Below are 19387 nucleotides of genomic sequence, written 5' to 3'. Positions count from 1 at the left end.
CTGCTAGAGACTAAGCCTTTAAAAAATGTAGTAAGTCATGGCTAATGTATGCATTCAAATAAAACATAAAATTCAAATAATAAATCATATTATATTTCCTTACAAATTACAATATAACTGTTAGTATTTCCCTAATTATAATAATTCATTAAATTAAATGGACGGATTCTACCACTATACTTATCTTCTTACATTAAAATTCTCTTAAAATTAATTTCATTAAAACAATCTTAAAATGTTAACAAAATTGCGCGCTTAAAAACCAGTTTCGAGGGTACTTATTGTTTACATTTTGGAAAATATCTATGTAAATTTTTGAAGATACTCAAATTACTCTCTAAACTTATCAGTGATATAACCGGGCAAAGGCATTAAGTAAAGAAACTTATTCAACACCATGATTCCTAATGAGAAAGCGAATGAGACGCCCAAATTGAAGTCCAGATTGAAGTCTCCCGATAAGTAGATATCGCCTGCGAAGCTCTTAGCTGTGAATCGCTCGGTAAGGAAAGCTTTGCCACTTGCGTATCGACAGTTAGAGTTCGAATTTGTATTTAAGTTTGATGAAGTCTGTATTAAGTTGGTGATGGAAGTGCAGTTCTCAGTGTCGCTGTAGGGTAGTATGTTGAATGTTGGCTGTTTGAAGATGTTTCTGTGAAGGAAGATGGAGGCATACCGCGTATGCGTGATGTATGTGATGTAGTACAGCCATTCTTCGTAGCCCTTGTAGGATCTGGAAAAGGATATTTCGTTTTTGAAAATAGCCTGAGATTTTAAACTTAGAAAAGGAACAAAGAACAAACGTTCCGATCGACGATGGGTGTCAAGGCCAATGTTTTTTTTAGAATTTTATGGCTTTATTTCAGGACATTTAAGCCAAGTCTTTGTTTTCCAACTATTATCAAATGTCGTTCTGGAGGTCCTGGGTTCGATTCCCGGGGACATATCACAAAAATTACTTTGTGGTTCCTAGTTTGGTTAGGACATTACAGGCTGATCACCTGATTGTCCGAAAGTAAGATGATCCGTGCTTCGGAAGGCACGTTAAGCCGTTGGTCCCGGTTACTACTTACTGATGTAAGTAAGTAGTCGATACATGAGCTATGTCAGGGGCCTTTGGCGGCTCAATAGTTACCCTGACACTAGGGTTGATGAGGTTGATACTCCGCCTCACAACCCACACGATAGAAGAAGACTGAACTCAACAAAGAACTGATTCAACGGCTTTGCAAAGTAGACATAATCTCACCTCAACACTCCACTGGCCAACATGACGTAGATGCAGGTCAAGTAGATGTTGACCATGGCTGCGATCAGGCCGTTCTTGACGAACATCATGATCGCGATAGACTGCTGCTCCGCGTAGATGTAGCAGGACCACAGGACTAGCGAGAAGTAGAGGTAGTCCATGGTCTCCGATATGTCTGAGAGGATCCTGTTGACAGAAAAGAGATTTAAGAACAATCGTAGTTGGAATTCATACATACGTAACTCACGGCCATATTAATTGGGGTAATAAGAAGTCATTCGTCACATGGACTAACTTAAGTGTATCCGCGCCTCAACAAGCTTTCTATAAGGACGACGTGATATCCGTATCTTTTTTTTTTTAAATTTATTTATATAATTAAAGTATTACATTGTTAGGTAAACCACTGATACCGTTAAATCACAATACGGTCTCGGTACCAGTCTCCTCAGTTCGTTCGTCTTACAAACAGCAGTAAGTTTTATTATCAAAAGCAATCAAACTAACCTCACATAAAGAATAATAAGTTGCTATGTTCATCGTAATTATCGTTCGACAAAAGAATGCTAGGATAGGTATCATTCAATGGTACGATAGTGTGCGTAATGTATCTATCGCCGTCTATAACGGTCAAGCCGAGAAATAACTCATTGGTGCAAGTTCGATACCGAGGAATCAATTTGAATATAGAACTTAAGAACTTACGGATAAATAATGGCAGCAGAGGCGAAAGTAGTGATAAAGGAGAACGGAATAGAGACGAGATTCCACGAGAGAAGTAGACTTGCGCCACTGTATAGCCCCTCCTGTGACTCTTGGTAATAGCGCGTTCTGTATGGACCGACTGAAACATATAAAATAGGTGTAGACAAAAAGCCATAACTGTAGGTACTTATAAACCACCACTCAATAGAAGATAACTTGCTGACATACAGGGTGTTAGTGACATCGTAACGAAAACGAGGGTGATTCAACTCATGATTCTGAGTAATGCATAGAAATGAAAATAATTTCAAAAAACCAAAAGAAAATTCTACTTGATATTAACTCAGAATCATGAACTGAATCACCCCCTCAGTATACGCTAGTGTCCCTAACACCCTGTATATACATCTATCTCATTATATTCGGGATGATTGTTTCGATGGATCTACGTGGTACTTACTTTGATCCAGATCTCACCTCCAGAAAATTTGCACGTATAACAGTTAAGTTACACTAATAATAGGCTAGTTTCCAACTAGTCAAATCAGTTACTTTTTACTAAACATCAAAACACGAAATTACTATGGAATTTGTATGAAAAAGCACTCTGTGACGTCATAGAAAAACGTGACAAAATGTCGGACTTATTATTACGTTTTTCTTGATTAAAATTCATAAATAAGTTTAATAGAAAAAAGAAAATGTTTTTCGTTAGTTTTAGATGTGTCTTTATTTAGTAATCAGAATTTCATAATTTATCTTGAACCTAGTACACGACCCTATTGTTAAGTTTACTGTGTGTAGTTAATTAGCTACTTACAAAGGCAAATCGTGTTCATAATACTGATGAAATACGTTCCGACCATAGCATTGAATATGAGCCCGCTTTTTGTGATGAAAGCCCTTTGGTAATCCTGTAAAAAATGAGGGTATATCAGAAAATGTATCCGGCTCGAAGCTTAACCTACTTCAAGAGAGATTTGAGGGTTAGGTTAGACTGCTTAAAAATCTTTGTGATTGAATCTATCCTAATCAATAATCTAATAGGTGATGACGTTTTCAGCATATCGTAATCGCAGGGATTAGATACTATATAATAATTAGAAAGAATAGCTAAGAGAATGTCACGTGATTAGTTTAAGTTTTTTCTCAATTTGCCGATTTCGAAACTAACCTTAGCTTCATTGTAAAACACCCATAGAATGAAGAAGTATATTGGCAAGGTGAAAAGTCGCATAAACATCTGCTTTAAGCCATGCTTCTTTACGTTGAAAATCGACGCCAGCATTCTCCTGAAATGAAATACTAAATTAAGAAGAATTATAGTGCTTTTTTGTTTCTTTGACGCGAGTCTTATGGGTTGCTCAGATTTTATCGTTTATTCTATCCCACTGCAGGGCAAAGGCTTCCCCTTGATTGGTCCAATCCTTTCGACTTCGCGTTGGCGGACAATTCAGGACTTCACACCACCTTTTATGCGGGTTTTCTCTCAGATAAACAAAACACATATAAGTACTCTGGAGTGTGGTTAGTTTGAAAGAAAACTTTTCTAACCTTCCTTTCAATTCAAAACACTAAACATAAACACAATATAACGGACAATTACAAACTAAGCAACAATTTCTTCCAGGCTACCTTAGGGCGTAAAGAATTGATATACTTACACTGAAGTACGGGACGATGCAATACAGTAATAATCAATAAAAAAAATTATAAAAAAAGAAAAATAAGAAAATAAATACATAATCCTGTACCTATATTAATCAATCTTCCTATAAAAAATCCATTTTCAATATTTTCCGAGTATTTAGGTCTCTATTTCTCTGGATAGGTATGATATAGGCTCTATAAGGTCAAATCAAGACATAAGCACCACTAGAACCACGGCTCACCACCTATCGCGTTGGTCTAACAGAAAGCTCGGTGAGGTGTGTCACTTACTTAGTTTATCTTACGATGGATGTACCTCTGATTACCCTTATTGGGATATAGTCGTGAGCTTATGTTTGTATGTATGCATCACAAGAAGACTTAAATCTTTACCAGTCTCACGTGATCAGTCGCAATTGCTCGAGCAACTGATGCAGGTTGTTGTAAACGCGTAAATGCGTGTTGTTCTCAAAGATTTCAATGTATATTTCCACCATAAGTAGCACCAAATATGCTGAGAACACTGTGACTCCAGTCCATGCGCGGGTTTTTGGGTTACTATAACTGAATCTGGCACTGCGCTCCATTTATCTATGTTCTATATTGACGATATGACTGTGTCCCTGACAGGGCTCACAACCCACACGACTGTCCCGACGAAACTATGTCCCAATAAAATGTTATATTGCTAGGAAAGTGGTTGGTTGTGGTCGTCACTTTTGTCACAGGAAATTATTTTCTCACAATAGCTTTTTATGATTGGCGATTTTTTACTATTTTTGGGACCGCGTACTTGGAGTTTTTTGGAGTAAATACTTTATATATTTTACGAGTTGTATCAAGTAGTTATATCAAGTTGCAAGTTTAATAGTTTCTCCTAAATAGAAAAATGTTATTGACTAATGTTTGGGACAACACGAATGTTCAGTAAACGTTTTCCAAGCGAAATTGGCAACAATTCAACGTAGTACCTATTCTTAGAATCACATTTCGCTATGAAGTGTCATTAGGTTTGTGGCGTTTGTTTGTTTTGAAGATAAACTTGCAATAAAATCACGCCCGCTACTCCTGACGGATACGACTTACAGTTACGATAAACTGCATAATTATGACGACATAGGTTTTCAGCCCATTATCCCCGGCACAAATCAGATAAGCGTTGGTTAACAAAGTATTATCATTGATTTCAATAAGTAAGTACCGTAGATAATTATTTTCATGAATTTTCCGACAGGAAATTCCACTTGATATCAACTCAAAATCACAAAAAAACATGAATTATGTGACAGAAAATTACACTTGATATCAACTCAGAATCATGGCCTGAATCATCCCCTCAGTATTCGTTACGGTGTCACACACCCTGTATATCAATTATACTTACAAATACAGCAACCATATAACTCTTACTCCCCCAGGCTTGCCGTAATTGAGCTGTATCTTATTCGGGTTGATGATGCGGCTGTGGTCGTTCAGGTTGCCCTGCATCAGACCTTGGCCTTCCAGCTTGAACTTCTCCACCAGCGCCGCTATCTGGTGGTTGGACTCTATGAAACGTTCGCGGGAACGACGGTCCACTGTTGATAGGCACACTGCGAGGAGGAAGTTCAGGGTTAAATGTAGAATAAAAGTACCATACCAGTTGATGTAAGTACCAAATAAATAAATAAAACGATTAGCGTCATGTCAAAAAAAAAAACACGATTTTTTAATTTATTTTTTCGGCAAGTGCATGTGTTATGGTGGCCTTAGAGCATCTTGGGGTTCAATCATAAACAAAAAGCGCGCTGCACTGTAAATTTTTTAATCTCTTTTTTTGACGAATTATTTTTTAATATCTTTCTATAAAATACACTGCACTAGGCTACTACGTCATAGGTGCTTAACTAGTAATAAAATATAAAATAAAATTCGTTCCTCGTAGCGCACCTGCTAAAAATGTTATTAAAATTTGCTAGGTGCGCTACGAGGAATAGGCTGGGTGCGCAATGCGCGGGGGTGCAATGTCTGGGTGCGCTACGAGGAATAGGCTTGGTGCGCAATGCGCGGGGGTGCAATGTCTGGGTGCGTTACGAGGAATAGGCTGGGTGCGCAATGCGCGGGGGTGCAATGTCTGGGTGCGCTACGAGGAATAGGCTGGGTGCGCAATGCGCGGGGGTGCAATGTCTGGGTGCGCTACGAGGAATAAATAGGCTGGGTGCGCAATGCACGGGGGCGCAACGGCTGGGTGCGCTACGAGGAATACATCTTTCAAGAATGAATTAAGTGATATAAGTAATCACGCCACAATAATGTTTACTCACAGTAATACATGAGAGGGTTCTCAAGCTGTGGGCATGGGAAGCCGATACTACCGAAGTAGTCGAGAAGGTTCCTCGTGGGGCCGGCGTACACCACGTCACCCAGGCATAGGTACACCACGCGGTCCAGGAACGGGAACACGTCTGTAAAAGTAAAATCTATGGTTAGTGGTCTTCTTCTTTGTTCCCTCAATGCTGAAGTTCGCGACCACATTGGGAGCTGTTAAAATGGCCACATCGAAACAACTCATCTAAGAAAGCAATATATTGCTATGTGACAGTTGCTTGCATTGCGCACTTACTTTTATATGCGCAAAAGTCAAATTGCAATATTGGTTTCTTAGATGAATTACTTCGATGTGGCCATTTTAACCCCCCAGAGGTTATGGTTTTCCAGTCAGTGTGGCTATACACGTTGTTAGTGACAAAAGAAAACAATATGTAGGTAAACAACGGGGATTGGATTTAAAATAGAATTTTGCGGCGGAAAATTAATATTAACTCAGAATAATGAGCTGAATCATCCCCCTCAGTATTTGTTACGATGTCACTTACACCCTGTACAAGTACATACAAGTAGATGGGGCGTTAGTGACATCGTAACAAATACTGAGGGGGATGATTCAGATCATGATTCTGAGTTGATATCAAGTGAAATTGTCGGGCGCAAAATAATTTGAAAAAATACTAAAATTTTCATGAATTTTCCGACAGGAAAATCCATTTGATATCAACTCAGAATCATGGTCTGAATCATCCCCCTCAGTATTTGTTACGATGTTACTAACGCCCCATCTACTTGTATGTACTTGTACAGGGTGTAAGTGACATCGTAACAAATACTGAGGGGGATGATGCAGCTCATTATTCTGAGTTAATATTAAGTAGAATTTTCCGCCGCAAAATTCCATTTAAAATCGAAACCCCCTCCGAAACTTACGAGCTTAAGGGACATAGTTTTGGAAAGAACTTGCTAAATTACCGATCTTACCTGATCGTGGTTTCTCCATCGTGAGAATAATGGCTGTTCCGTACTTCTTGGCTGCGTTGGACAGTATGGAGATGACCAAGTATGTGTTCAAGGGATCTAGATCCCATGTCGGTTCATCCAGCAGAAGGATAACTGAAAAAAGAATTTGTTGACATCATGTTTTTTTTTTTCAATAAGTAAGTAAATTGTTTAGGTTACCGGCCAGTTAACAGCCTACGTGGTCTAGTGGTTAGAGTGTTAGGCTCGTTGGAGGTCCGGTTTCAATTCCCGATGGGCTCACAAATTGGAGATGTCCTTAGAAAAGGTTTAGTGCGATCTACTCTAAACCGGCGTGCGTGTATGAAACGATTGATAAATGTAGAGGAAGTAAGAGAAGTGTGTCTCTGGTTACCGCGTGAGTTTATGTATATGTATATTTTTTGGAGAACGTTTCATCCGTTCAAATCTACTGCAGCTTCTCTATACAGGTTGTGTAGCTGAAGAAGAGTAGCTGTATGATAAGCCTTGGTTACCTACTCCACTTTATGCGTGATACTGGGTCGAGCTTTTAAATGCGAAATTGAAATTATATCTAACATTTGCGAAATATTTAGTTTTTAAAAGGTCTTCGGAGGTTTCGGGTGGGTAAATAGAAAATTATTAATGATGAATTGATGTGTGTGTGTGTTGTGTCTCTGCTTACCCTGGTGGGAAATAGGCGTGAGTTTATGTATGTATATGTATGTATGTATGTATTCATGATGTGTGAGACTTACTCGGATCTCGAATCAGCTGCACGCCTATGATCAGTCTTCGATATTCGCTTTTCGTCAAGTTTGTGACGCATTTGTGAGCGACCTGACGGAAACAATCGTTGTAAGTATATTTAAAACTATATTCAATGTAGGAAATTTAAAACGGTTCTAGCAGACACACATTTAATTTTAAGTTAGTTTTCCAGGTTTAAAACTAGATCCATCTTTTTCTTGCACTTATCGTAAGTAAAGGACAGCACTATTTTTAAAAAGACATTTATGGAATAAACTTATTCTAAGGTGGGCAAAGAGCCTAATCGCTAAGAGCTACAGAGCTAAGAGCGGCAGAGGATACGATCAATACAACTGCAGCGTAGAGCGCAAAAAAGTAAAATGAAAATAAAAAGAAATAGACAGATTTTCCATAGATATATAAGTACTTACAAATTATTAACTAATTATTGTTACTATTGTAATTATAATATAGTATTTGACAGGGTGAAAGTTAAACATGGCAGTTTAAGATGATCAAAAATCAATCCTATTTTCAAATTTTGTAACAATGAGTACGACTTTTGACCGCTTTTATTGATGACGTTTCAGGACAGTATTTCCATACAAACTCCAAGGGAAACTTTCGTTTTGACGTTTAGGAGTATCTCATTTGACTAGATTGCCAAGTAACCTATTTGTTATACAAACCTGCGATAAAGCTAAATCAGCCATCACTTGCTTGACCTTTGAGGACTTCAGGTATCCGGAAAGCTGAAACAACGAAATAATGAAATCCTCTTATAGGTGTTTGTGTATCCGGAAGTAGTAGTAAGTACTTTAGAAACTAAAAATTTTGCCCTCAGTTGTATTTGCATGTTTGATAATATAATTAAATAACCTCCGTGGTCTAGTGGTTATTTTTAATGGCATCTCGGCCCAATTGTTAGTAATACAAAAAACACTTAAATACTATGGTTAGTAAAACTTAACGAAGAACAATATAATTCTTAGATAAACACAAAAACATTTTAATGGGAAGCGATTAACAACCCCCACAAACTGCTTCCATATTGGAAGCTCCAATTTACAGGCCAACGTCTCCAGAATGCCATTGGAACTGGACCGCAACCTGGACATTAAGGAAGCATTTTTCTTCCTGATCATAATCGTTGGGCTCACGATCTGGAGCTTTATTCGGTAAGGACATTGTAGGCTTGAATCACCTGATTGTCCAAATGAGGTAGGATTCCGTTCTTCGAGTTAAGCTGGTCCTGGCTATTAGCGGTAAAAAAACACCTCCACCAACTTGCAATGGTGATTGCGTGGTGAAGTATGCTGCATACCCCCTCCGGTTGATAGAAAGGTAGACTATGCCCAGCAGTGGGACGTAAAAAGGCTGTTTATGTCTTAGTGTTGTCTCACCTTAGTAAGTGACAGTGCCAATGTCTGCTGCACACTGAGTCCAGGCAGCAGCCTGGTGGAGTGTCGCACCAGTGCGCACGAGTTGTTGAACTGCTGTTCTTCTAAAGGCACTCCTTCTAACAAGATATGACCTTTGGAGGGCACACGTCGCGCTATCACGTCGAGGAGGGCTCGCTTGCCGCTACCTAAGGAGGGTTTCATATCATTAAGTATAATAATTCATTGGAATACAATTTAATGACGTAAGTACCTATCTTCAAGCCGCCAGCAGCATTTGCGTTTGTCGTTAAGCCATTGGTCCCGGTTACTATTTACTGTGTAAGTGAGCAATCGTTACATGAGCCAGGTCAGCGGCATTTGGCGGCTCAATTATAACCCTGACACCAGGGTGGTATTCCACATCACAATTCACACGATAAGAAGAATATCGAATAGCTTGGTTTTACATGACAAAAATGTTATTGACCATTACACTATTTAAGGACTTACACTCAACGCCGTATTATGGATCGTACACAAAAATAAGAAAAAAAAATGCTTTTAGCTTGCCAGCTTTCATCTATTCATCTAAAAAAGCAATATTGCTGTTTGTCACTTGTTTACAATTCGCACTTACTTTTATATGCGCAAATGTCAAATTGCAATATTGCTTTTCTGGATGAATTGATTCAATGTGGCCTTTCTAACCGCCTTGATTTCGATCCTTTGTACGGTCATGAGTATGTAGGTATACATTTTGATACCATGTCACATTAACTTTTTTGACAAATTGACCCGTAAGTCACATTAAATGTCAAATATGTTAGTGCGACAGGGTTCTAAAGTGGGTATATTATGATATTGCTCATGACTGTACACTGTACCTTTAGATCCGAGAATCGCGGTGACCTCCCCGCTGTGCGTGGTGAAGGAGACATCCTTGAGGATCACGCCCGTTTTCACGCCACCGGTCACGCGCTGGATGAAGCTGCCTGGCTCCACCTTCACAAAAAAAAAATGGTAACATGTAGGTACATACTGGTATTAGGTATTACGTATTAAGTATGTCATTTTACGCCCGTTAAGGGCTTATTAACTTATTACACTGCCCAGGCCGATGCATCGGGTGTAGGTAAAAAATGTATGGCGAAATCGTGTATAGACGCAGTGTAATTAATAGCTCTTTTATAAATAGCTATTGAATCCCAGGTCTCCCCTTATTGCAGATTTTTTTTTTAACAAAAGAATAAACATTTGGTTTCCAACAATATCCATTCCAACGCCAAGCCCGCGAGTTCGGCTATTCAAATTCTCTCTTACAGATAATAATAAGCGACTTTCTAGGCTACGTTCCTCAAAAACAATATAGGTGGTGCTGTACAGATTTTTAATTTCATGGATAACCGACAAATGCATCTTTTATCTTTGTTTTTGGGTACAAAACATGACCCTTTTTATTACGCCCAGGTACAATTACTTCTACCACCCATTATTATTCTGTTCAAAATAAAGAGAAGCAACCTATACTAGGTAGCCAAATAATTCTATACATCATCATCACCAGCCCATTAACGTCCCCACTGCTGGGGCACGGGCCTTCTCTATGGATGGATAGGAAGATCGGGCCTTAAACCACCACGCGGGCCCAGTGCGGATTGGTGGTTATTAACGACTGCTAATTCAGCCGGGACCAACGGCTTAACGTGCCTTCCGGATCACGGAGGAGCTCGAGATGAAAACTTTTTTTGTGGTCACCCATCCTATGACCGGCCTTTGCGAAAGTTGCTTAACTTCAACAATCGCAGACCGAGCGCGTTTACCGCTGCGCCACCGAGCTCCTCAATAGGCTAGTTTCCAACTAGTCAAATCAGTTACTTTTTACTAAACGTCAAAACACGAAATTACTATGGAATTTGTATGAAAACGCACACTGTGACGTCATAGAAAAACGTAATAAAATGTCGAACTTATTATTACGTTTTTCTTGATTAAAATTCATAACTAAGTTAAATAAAATAAAGAAAATGCTTTTCGTTAGTTTCACATTTGTGTTTATTTAGTAATCAGAATTTCATAATTTATCTTGAACCTGGTACACGACCCAATTCTATACATATTGTGATCCAAATACATATCAAGCAACAATTATTTTTATTTATGCTTCTTATATGCCATTATATTGTATTTTGGAATAATTATGTACCCAAGGAAAGAGAAAATAGGTAATTATAAACATTTATTATTATTATTATTATCACGTTAAAAATGTACAACGCCATCTACTTATATTGTTTTTGGAGAACGTAGCTTGGAAAGTCTCTCGTTAATCCTTTACAAATAGGTAAACCCTGCTCCGTGCGTGTAAAGCAAAGCAAGAAATGAATTAATAAAAAAGTGTCCAGTATGTAGGTACATTATTTAAAAACTTTTTACTCTTTTAAAGAATTATCCTGAAATACAAATAACACTTAATATAAATATAAACAAAACATATAACAGTAGGTTAAAGATAACGTTCTCCCGAACAAAAGACATCAACGAGTTACAGGAAGAGTAACAGTATTTATGTAATAGGTATTATACTGTGCATTTTTTTTATCATTTTCGAATAAAATTAGTCACATTTTTCTTAATTATTATTATTTGTACGCCAAACATGTTGAAATGATGCTAAATAGCACATTCCATTTGTAATTGTTTCATAACTTAACTATTATTTAAATACAATAAAATAAAATATATTTACAAAAATACATCTATAGTTTGATATACAATGAGAAATGTTGCTCCAACTGAATACTTTATTTACAACACAAATAACTGTGAAACTGTCACGCACTCACCTGTCCAGAATGGAAAACATTACACAACTCCAGAGTATAGTCGCTCCCAATCATCTTGGCTCAATATTTTCATAAAATAACCAAAAAAACAATGAAATTCTTGATAATAACTAAATTATTTGCATTTTTAAACGACACAACCTCCCCTTGCCAACTTTGCAGCAAACTAACGATTTGTTGATAACTTCAAGTCAAACAACAGCCTTCGCAACGTTGCCACACTCTTGTGTCTAACTTCACTGCAATAACTGTTCTTCAGTTTGAGAACACTGGTCTGTTGATGTTGGTTAAGCGGTATTGTATGTGTAGTATGGTTTGTTTTGCTTTGAAGAGTGATGAGATGAATATTAAGGAGATGTACTTTTAACCACTATATCAATATACTATTTTTAAGTATATACTTCTAATAATTTATGTATTCTTAAATCTATAATTGGACTATACCTACAGTCCCGGACATTGTGACATGAATATACCTCAGATTCTCAGGAATCTTAAAGGTATCCCATTAAATTAAAAACAAATATATTTGGCACCTAGGAAGGTATATTAGGTAGGTATATTTAATTATTTTTCTTAATCATGTTAAACCTGAAAGATCGAAAAATTAACCAAAAAAAAAATTAAAATCGTGGAACAAAAGACATAAACGAGTGACGTAAATTTGTATTCATAATTTAATGTAAGTTTGTATGAACAACAATAAATATAGATTTATTTATTTAAACATCACAGGGAAACAGTTAATAAGTAATTTTGGCATCTAGAAAATGAATTTCACCATCATCATCATCAGCCCATTATTAACGGCCCCACTGCTGGGGCACGGGCCTTCCCTATGGATGGATAGGGAGAAATAGAGGAATAGGGAGAGATAGAGAGAAAATGTATTTAATTAAATATAAATTTATTTTTGTTATATTTTTCTTAATCAAAACCTCAACAAAAATATTTTGGTAACAACGATGTAGCGCAAAAAACTTCTCCTTATCGCCGAAAGCCTCATTTTTCCACATATTTTCTACGCGACGTTGCCACACATATTCACCGTGAACCTCCAAAGGCTACCTTTATTTTACATCCTTATCTCACACACTATTTGTACCGGCTTAAACACGAGACAGTTGCAAACTCCCTCTAATTTTACGCGCGGGCATTCCATCGATTATATTGTCTCACTCTCTCAAATACGATTGTAGGATGTTAGAGAGGGAGATGTGACATGCGCAGTGTCACTGACTGATCAGTTCAGCGTTGCACGGCCGCAGTAAAGTCCGCTAGTGCCGCGAAACAAACATTCCAATTACAAATCGAAATAAACGAATCGAACGAAAATAATCGAAATTTAAAAATAAACAATCAATGGAATTAATGATTAGGTGTTTTTAAGTGCACGTTTTATTCCCGATTTCGTGTGAGGTGTTTTATAGTGTTGGTTCTGTGTTCATTGGAGTCCCGTTGGCCGGTGTTTTATCAAGTAAGTTGACACTGGAACGACTTGTTTGTGTAGGTGTTAGAGGCTTGTATTAGGCAACTTTTATAGGATTGTATGCCTGTTTCAATTGGCCTAAAGATTTAGGTAACATTTGTTTAAAAACTATACCATACAGTATCAGGGCTACTTAGCGATATAAAAAGTATTGCTTATATATGTTACCATAATTTTATAGAAAAGTAATAATATTAAACATACAATTCGCCTATGCCTACTCCTTGGGGGGTTCAAGCGTGTTGCTATGTTATGTTATAGGTACCTACTTATCTAATAACATTAGCAGGAATATATCTTGATTTGTAATTGAAATATACTGGAAGCTTTCAGCGCTCATCATTTGTCCATCCAAGTAGGTAGTGCATGCTGTCTGCCGAAACCAATATGTACCTAGTTACTATAATAATACCTACCTGCCTACGTAAGTCAAACCAGAACAAAAAAAAACTTAAACAGCGAATTGTTTAAGGTGCAACCGCTTGACCGGAACGGTCATCGTTAAACAAAGGTCAAATTAAATGCCGGTTAAATCAACCATTGACTAACATACTAGGTTTAACTTAGTTGTGGGTATAGGTTACCCTACCTAACTGACATTTATAAAAAGCTTTTTGGCTCGCGGAGGTCCTCTATGCGTTTTTCTCTATGCTTTTTGGCAAAAGAAAATATTATCGTTAAAAAGCCTTTATATGCTCAAACAGTATGCTCATCTACGTTATAATCCTGAAAAATCCCAATTGACGTCAAACATCGAAACGTCTGAAACTTAAATTTGAAGTTTCGGGAATCCTTGTTTCACCTACCCAGCCTGATGAAATGTAATGTGGGTAAAATAATCACAGCGATGTAGTCAATGTACGAGTATTCATTACGAGTATTAACACTTTAGCACTTTAGCTTTATGTATACCCTTTGAAACCATGTCACATTAACTTTTTTAACAGTTTGAATATCTCCGAAACCATACACGATACAAATTAAAATTTTGTGGCAACATTTTCCTCGTTCAGAATACTAATTATCTACCTAAAATTTATTTCAATAAACCCTTTAATTAACAAAACATCTGGCTGCGGTAACGTTACGCCAGCCAGATCTGTTTTTATCAAATAACTAAAAAACCATAAGCAATACAAATTTAAAAATCAGCACAACAATTGAAGAAGCTGGACTTCTAATATCTACTTTTAAAAAAACGGTGACTTTCGACAAAATCTGGCTGGCGTAAGGCACTCCAAATTAAACCGTAAGTCTCATTTGTTAGTGCGACAGGGTTCTAAAATGAGTACATGATATTGCTCATGACTGTACATGTCGACAGTATTCGTAGATTTAGAAATATATTTTGTAATGTTTAAGTTTTAGTTTAAGAGAAAACCTATCTGTGTCTTTATATTATATTCGGTTATGTACTTTGTACCTACATACCTACTTATTAATTATTTTGCATGCTGTGTTAATTGTAATTTGTCTCTACAATTAGCTTTATATACAGTTGATGGCCGGTCATTGGATGGGTGACCACAAAAAAAAAGTTTTCATCTCGAGCTCCTCCGTGCTTCGGAAGGCACGTTAAGCCGTTGGTCCCGGCTGCATTAGCAGTCGTTAATAACTATCAATCCGCACTGGGCCCGCGTGATGGTTTAAGGCCCGATCTCCCTACCCATCCATAGGGAAGGCCCGTGCCCCAGCAGTGGGGACGTTAATGGGCTGATGATGATGATGACAGTTGATGTTACCCTAAGAAAATACTGTGTAAGATGACTGTAAGTAAGCCAATAAATAAAATAAAAGAAAATGAGAGGGTAGGGTATCCATAAAACAGTTATAAAAATTATAGGTAGGTTACCTACGATGAAAACATACGGGCGCTTTGTCTTTTGAGGCCCAGTTTACTAAATGAAAAAATACATTGTTAACTATCTATGTATTGAAAATTATGCGCTGTAATGATTCACAGGAAAAATGTTTAAAAAAGTTAAAATCAGCGTGCCGTATTAGGTTAAAAGGCATAAGCGTGCAAAATTGTATTTCTCCGAATTAAAATTCGTTATGCGCCAATTGCATAGTAAATATTATTTAAGGAAAGAAAACGATAGAATTATATTAGGATAGAATAAAACAATTCAATAGATTCAAATGGATTCAGCCACAGCTACTTAATGATTCAAATCCACTGATTTAATATAATTTTGCAAATAAAAAACATAGAACACGTTCAGCTGCTTGTCTCCCGAGCATGTCGCATACTCCGACAGGGATTGTGTCCTCTAACATGATGGACTAAATGTTATGTGCGATAGGCTGATCCCTTATCACCATAAGGTTCATCATATCCAGCTTACGACATCGTATCAAAAGTGGTTGCAAGTTGTCTTTGATTAGAAAGAAAGAAACATTTATTATTTTGGACACCACAGACACGGATTACATAGATACATTACAATGACATCGCATCAAAAGATAAATACGCACACGTGAAATATTTTCAGAAATCAGAAATCAGAATCATTTATTCAACGTAATTATCATGGATAAACTTGTTGAAGGTCAATGTAACATTTTTGAATTTACGTCATTTCGCAAGGTGTTATGGCTGAGGAGAAGAAATGACAAGAAACTGCAACAGCAACACATCTTTTAAAAACCAATGAGGATATACATTACAAGTTATTTAATAACTAGAGGAACACATTCAATACCAGACATTTTTATCATTTAGGTAATCATTAATCTTATAATAAGCTTTTTTACATAAAGTAAGCTTCACGTGAGCTTTAAATTTATTTTCTGACAAATTTAAAATATTATCTGGTATTTTATTGTAAAAACGTATACATAACCCCAAAAAAGATGAATTTAATTTACTTAATCTAGAATTTTGAATAGCAATTTTATGTTTATTTCTTGTATTGTAAGTATGCCTTTCACAGTTTCTCGGAAGGAGAGATAAGTTTTTACGTACATACATAATGGCCCCGATTCCTGCAGACACCGCCTAATTTTATTTTAAGTTATATCCGTCATTTTCATATCCGTCGAAAAGGAAAGGGACGGATGATTCACAGCTCTTAATTTTAGGAAGAATGAGTAAATGAACGTGTCAGGTTATTGACTGATGTAAAATTTTTAGACGGTTGGTTTAGATTTGTGCTTAAAATTGACGTGTGTTCCATAAATTTTATGCTTGTCGATTACCCGTCCCTTTCCTTTTCGGCGGATAAGAAAATGACAGATATAACTTAAAATAAAATTAGATGGTATTTACAGGAATTAGCACCAATGTTTTCATATATATATTGACTTGCGACCGTCAGTATATTTATTTCTTTAAACAGCTCCCTCAAAGAGTCCCGACAACGCAGCTTATATAGAACATGGAGAACGAACATAGAAACTTATGCCTAAATTAAAATGTGACGTCATGTCGGCTTACCCATGTGTAGTGGATGGTGTCCCGTATAAAAGGTCCTCACTCAGCTTATGCCGCGGCGTGATTACTTGTGGCTCTCCCCACCCTGTTAGGGATTATGGGCGTGAGTTTATAATAATAATAATAAAACACTTTATTGCACACAAATTTACAAAACATGACATTTACAGTTTATGTATGTAAGATATTTTTTCCGTCTGATTCCGTGTTTGTAGGTACAATAAGATGCATCTAGAATCTTTCATTATAGATGTATAATAATACGCAGATTTTCCTCATCTTCCCTGCATTCCTCACAATGAGTCACTATGCAGGTTTCTCACATATACCTACCTACCTACTCATATTATAATCATATGCTATGCCTCACTCACCTTCTGTCCGTTAACGGAAAGGTCGACGATCAACATATTTGAATACAGGATGCTTTCTGTCCTTCCTTGACCAGAAAGTCTGAAACGAATAAACTTAATACTTGTGTACGAAACTAAAACAGCTGATGAAGAAAACTAATTAACGGAGATACATACCCATAAAAGGTTTAATACGATCTACTCTGAACCGGCTTGCGTGTATGAAGCGATTGATGAATGTGGTGGAAGCAAGAGAAGTGTGTCAGAATCGAAGCAAATGGAATTCCATAGTCTCTGCTTACCCCGGTGGGAAATAGGCGTGAGTTTATGTATGTATGTATATACATACCCATCATCATCACTAATTTAAGAGCCACGCTCTTGTCGGTGTAGCATTCCTCTCCATGGTTTTTAGGGAAAATAAGTCAGTGGTTTCCCTGTTGCCTTCTGCCCTTCTTCTTATCGTGTGGGTTGTAAGCTGGAATACCAGCCTCATCAACCCTGGTGTTCGGGTTATGATTGACCCACCAAAGGCCCCTGACGTGACTCCAAAGGCCTTCTGCCCTAATATACTCATACATATGGATACTTACATAGGGTAAATTCTACTCGTATATGTAGTCAAAGTAAAGTCTACAAAGTAGACAGGAATGTCCTATCAACAAGTTAGGCTTTAAAATACTTAAAATAAAATACTAGTGCTTGCAAAGTGCTACTTAAAATAAAATACCCCGTGGTGCTTATAACATTTTGCGATCGAGTGGTTTCTTTTCGTTGGCGGACAGGCGCCGTTTGGAGTGCGACCGGGTTTGCATGACTCACCAGTTCACTCACTTTGTTTTAACTCGTTAAAGGCTCTACTTGAAAAACGCTACAAAAAACTTTAGGTCAGATAGCCAGCCGGTAATTTACATAGCCACTTAACTGAAGAACAAAATTAGATGTTTATTTTCGTCATAAATTACGTTAGATATAAGTAAGTAGATAAAAATAAAATAATGAAGACTCAGGCTAAAAATAAAATGGAAATAAATTGAAAGAAAATTATGCTCCAGGATAATATACTTTTATTTTATTTGTAAATATACTATTATTTCTTCCAATGGAAAGCGCAATCTGAATTTACTACTCTCAGTAAAGAACACCACGGCAATTTCTAAAAACACTGGGCATTCTAACTTGAAGAACATAAATGTTTTGTATACAAAGCATTACAAACTTCCTTCTAGGTAGATAGCAGGCGGTAGATAAACCATACACAAGTCGGATGTTCAGCGGAATGTGCATGAAGGCATAAACGAAACATTTATCAATGTTACTAAAACACGCTAAATTATAATACCTAATAACGACCATCATGGACATGAATTATGTTACGAGTTACGACACGAAACCCGCTGATAGGTATTAAAGTATCCAGAAAGGCCAATTTGTTCGAGCCATTTGATTGTTTGGAAGAAACTGTTTTGACTTATTTTACCTCATTATCAAAAAGGCATTTTTCTTAGTTTGAATATTAACTTTTTTTTAAATTTGGGTAATGCGTTACGCATACCATGCCTCCCGGGGAGACGATGTGGTTATGTGCCTCCCCGCGCGGTAACACCCGGTATACCCAGTGAAACCCAACGGTGTTCCTGCCTGCACCAATTGGGTCGTGTACTAGGTTTCAAGATAAATTATGAAATTCTGATTATTAAATAAAGACAGATCTAAAACTAACGAAAAACGTTTTCTTTTTTCTATCTAACTTATTTATGAATTTTAATCAAGAAAATCGTTCTGTAGCGGGCGTGAGCAGTAAAAGGCCTTGTTCCTTCTTGAACTACTTTTAATATTAATTAACGGCACAGAAAAAACTACAATGTAACACACAGTTCGACTTAAAACGCACAGTACACATTAACACATCCTATATGGTCAAAGGTCCCGAGCCCACTGGCGGGACGTAGAAGGGCGCATGCGGGGCGCGAGGGAGGCGTAACTTGTAATAACAATACGCGTACCTAGTGAGCCAACCCCCGCTCGCCCGACGTGCGCCATCTATCGCATTTACAAATTTATGGCGAGAAACGCCTAGGCGGGTTGCCGCGGTTACTCCTTAGAGGGAGCTCATTATATACATGGAGGTCACACGCTACAGTTCGTTATTTTATCACTTTTTCTATGACGTCACAGAGTGCTTTTTCATACAAATTCCATAGTAATTTCGTGTTTTGGCGTTTAGTAAAAAGTAATTGAT

The 19387-nt window shown here is 37.2% G+C and overlaps 2 protein-coding genes across 5 annotated transcripts in view; one reads left to right on the top strand and one right to left on the bottom strand.

Annotated features, from left to right (window-relative positions):
* Positions 1–71: 71 nt before the first annotated feature.
* LOC126367033 (ATP-binding cassette sub-family G member 5) lies at positions 72–12021 on the bottom strand. The gene is made up of 13 exons (XM_050010412.1): positions 11868–12021; positions 9909–10026; positions 9046–9230; positions 8332–8394; positions 7651–7732; positions 6896–7027; positions 5908–6048; positions 4989–5196; positions 3129–3246; positions 2775–2868; positions 1955–2093; positions 1250–1435; positions 72–733 (listed from the first exon to the last, which is right to left on the bottom strand). The coding sequence occupies exons 1-13, from the start codon at positions 11919–11921 to the stop codon at positions 331–333; spliced, it is 1923 nt and encodes a 640-aa protein (XP_049866369.1). The 5' UTR covers positions 11922–12021; the 3' UTR covers positions 72–330.
* Positions 12022–13106: 1085 nt separating this feature from the next.
* Positions 13107–19387, top strand: part of LOC126367013 (ATP-binding cassette sub-family G member 8) — an 83658-nt gene continuing 77377 nt past the window's right edge. For all 4 annotated transcript variants that reach the window (XM_050010370.1, XM_050010368.1, XM_050010369.1 and 1 more), the window contains exon 1: positions 13107–13344. The gene's annotated coding sequence lies outside the window, so the exon portion shown is untranslated. The remainder of the gene's footprint in view (positions 13345–19387) is intronic.

This window comes from Pectinophora gossypiella, chromosome 5 (genome assembly GCF_024362695.1).
Source record: "Pectinophora gossypiella chromosome 5, ilPecGoss1.1, whole genome shotgun sequence".
Taxonomy (NCBI): domain Eukaryota; kingdom Metazoa; phylum Arthropoda; class Insecta; order Lepidoptera; family Gelechiidae; genus Pectinophora; species Pectinophora gossypiella.
This window is presented reverse-complemented; position numbering and strand designations above follow the sequence as displayed.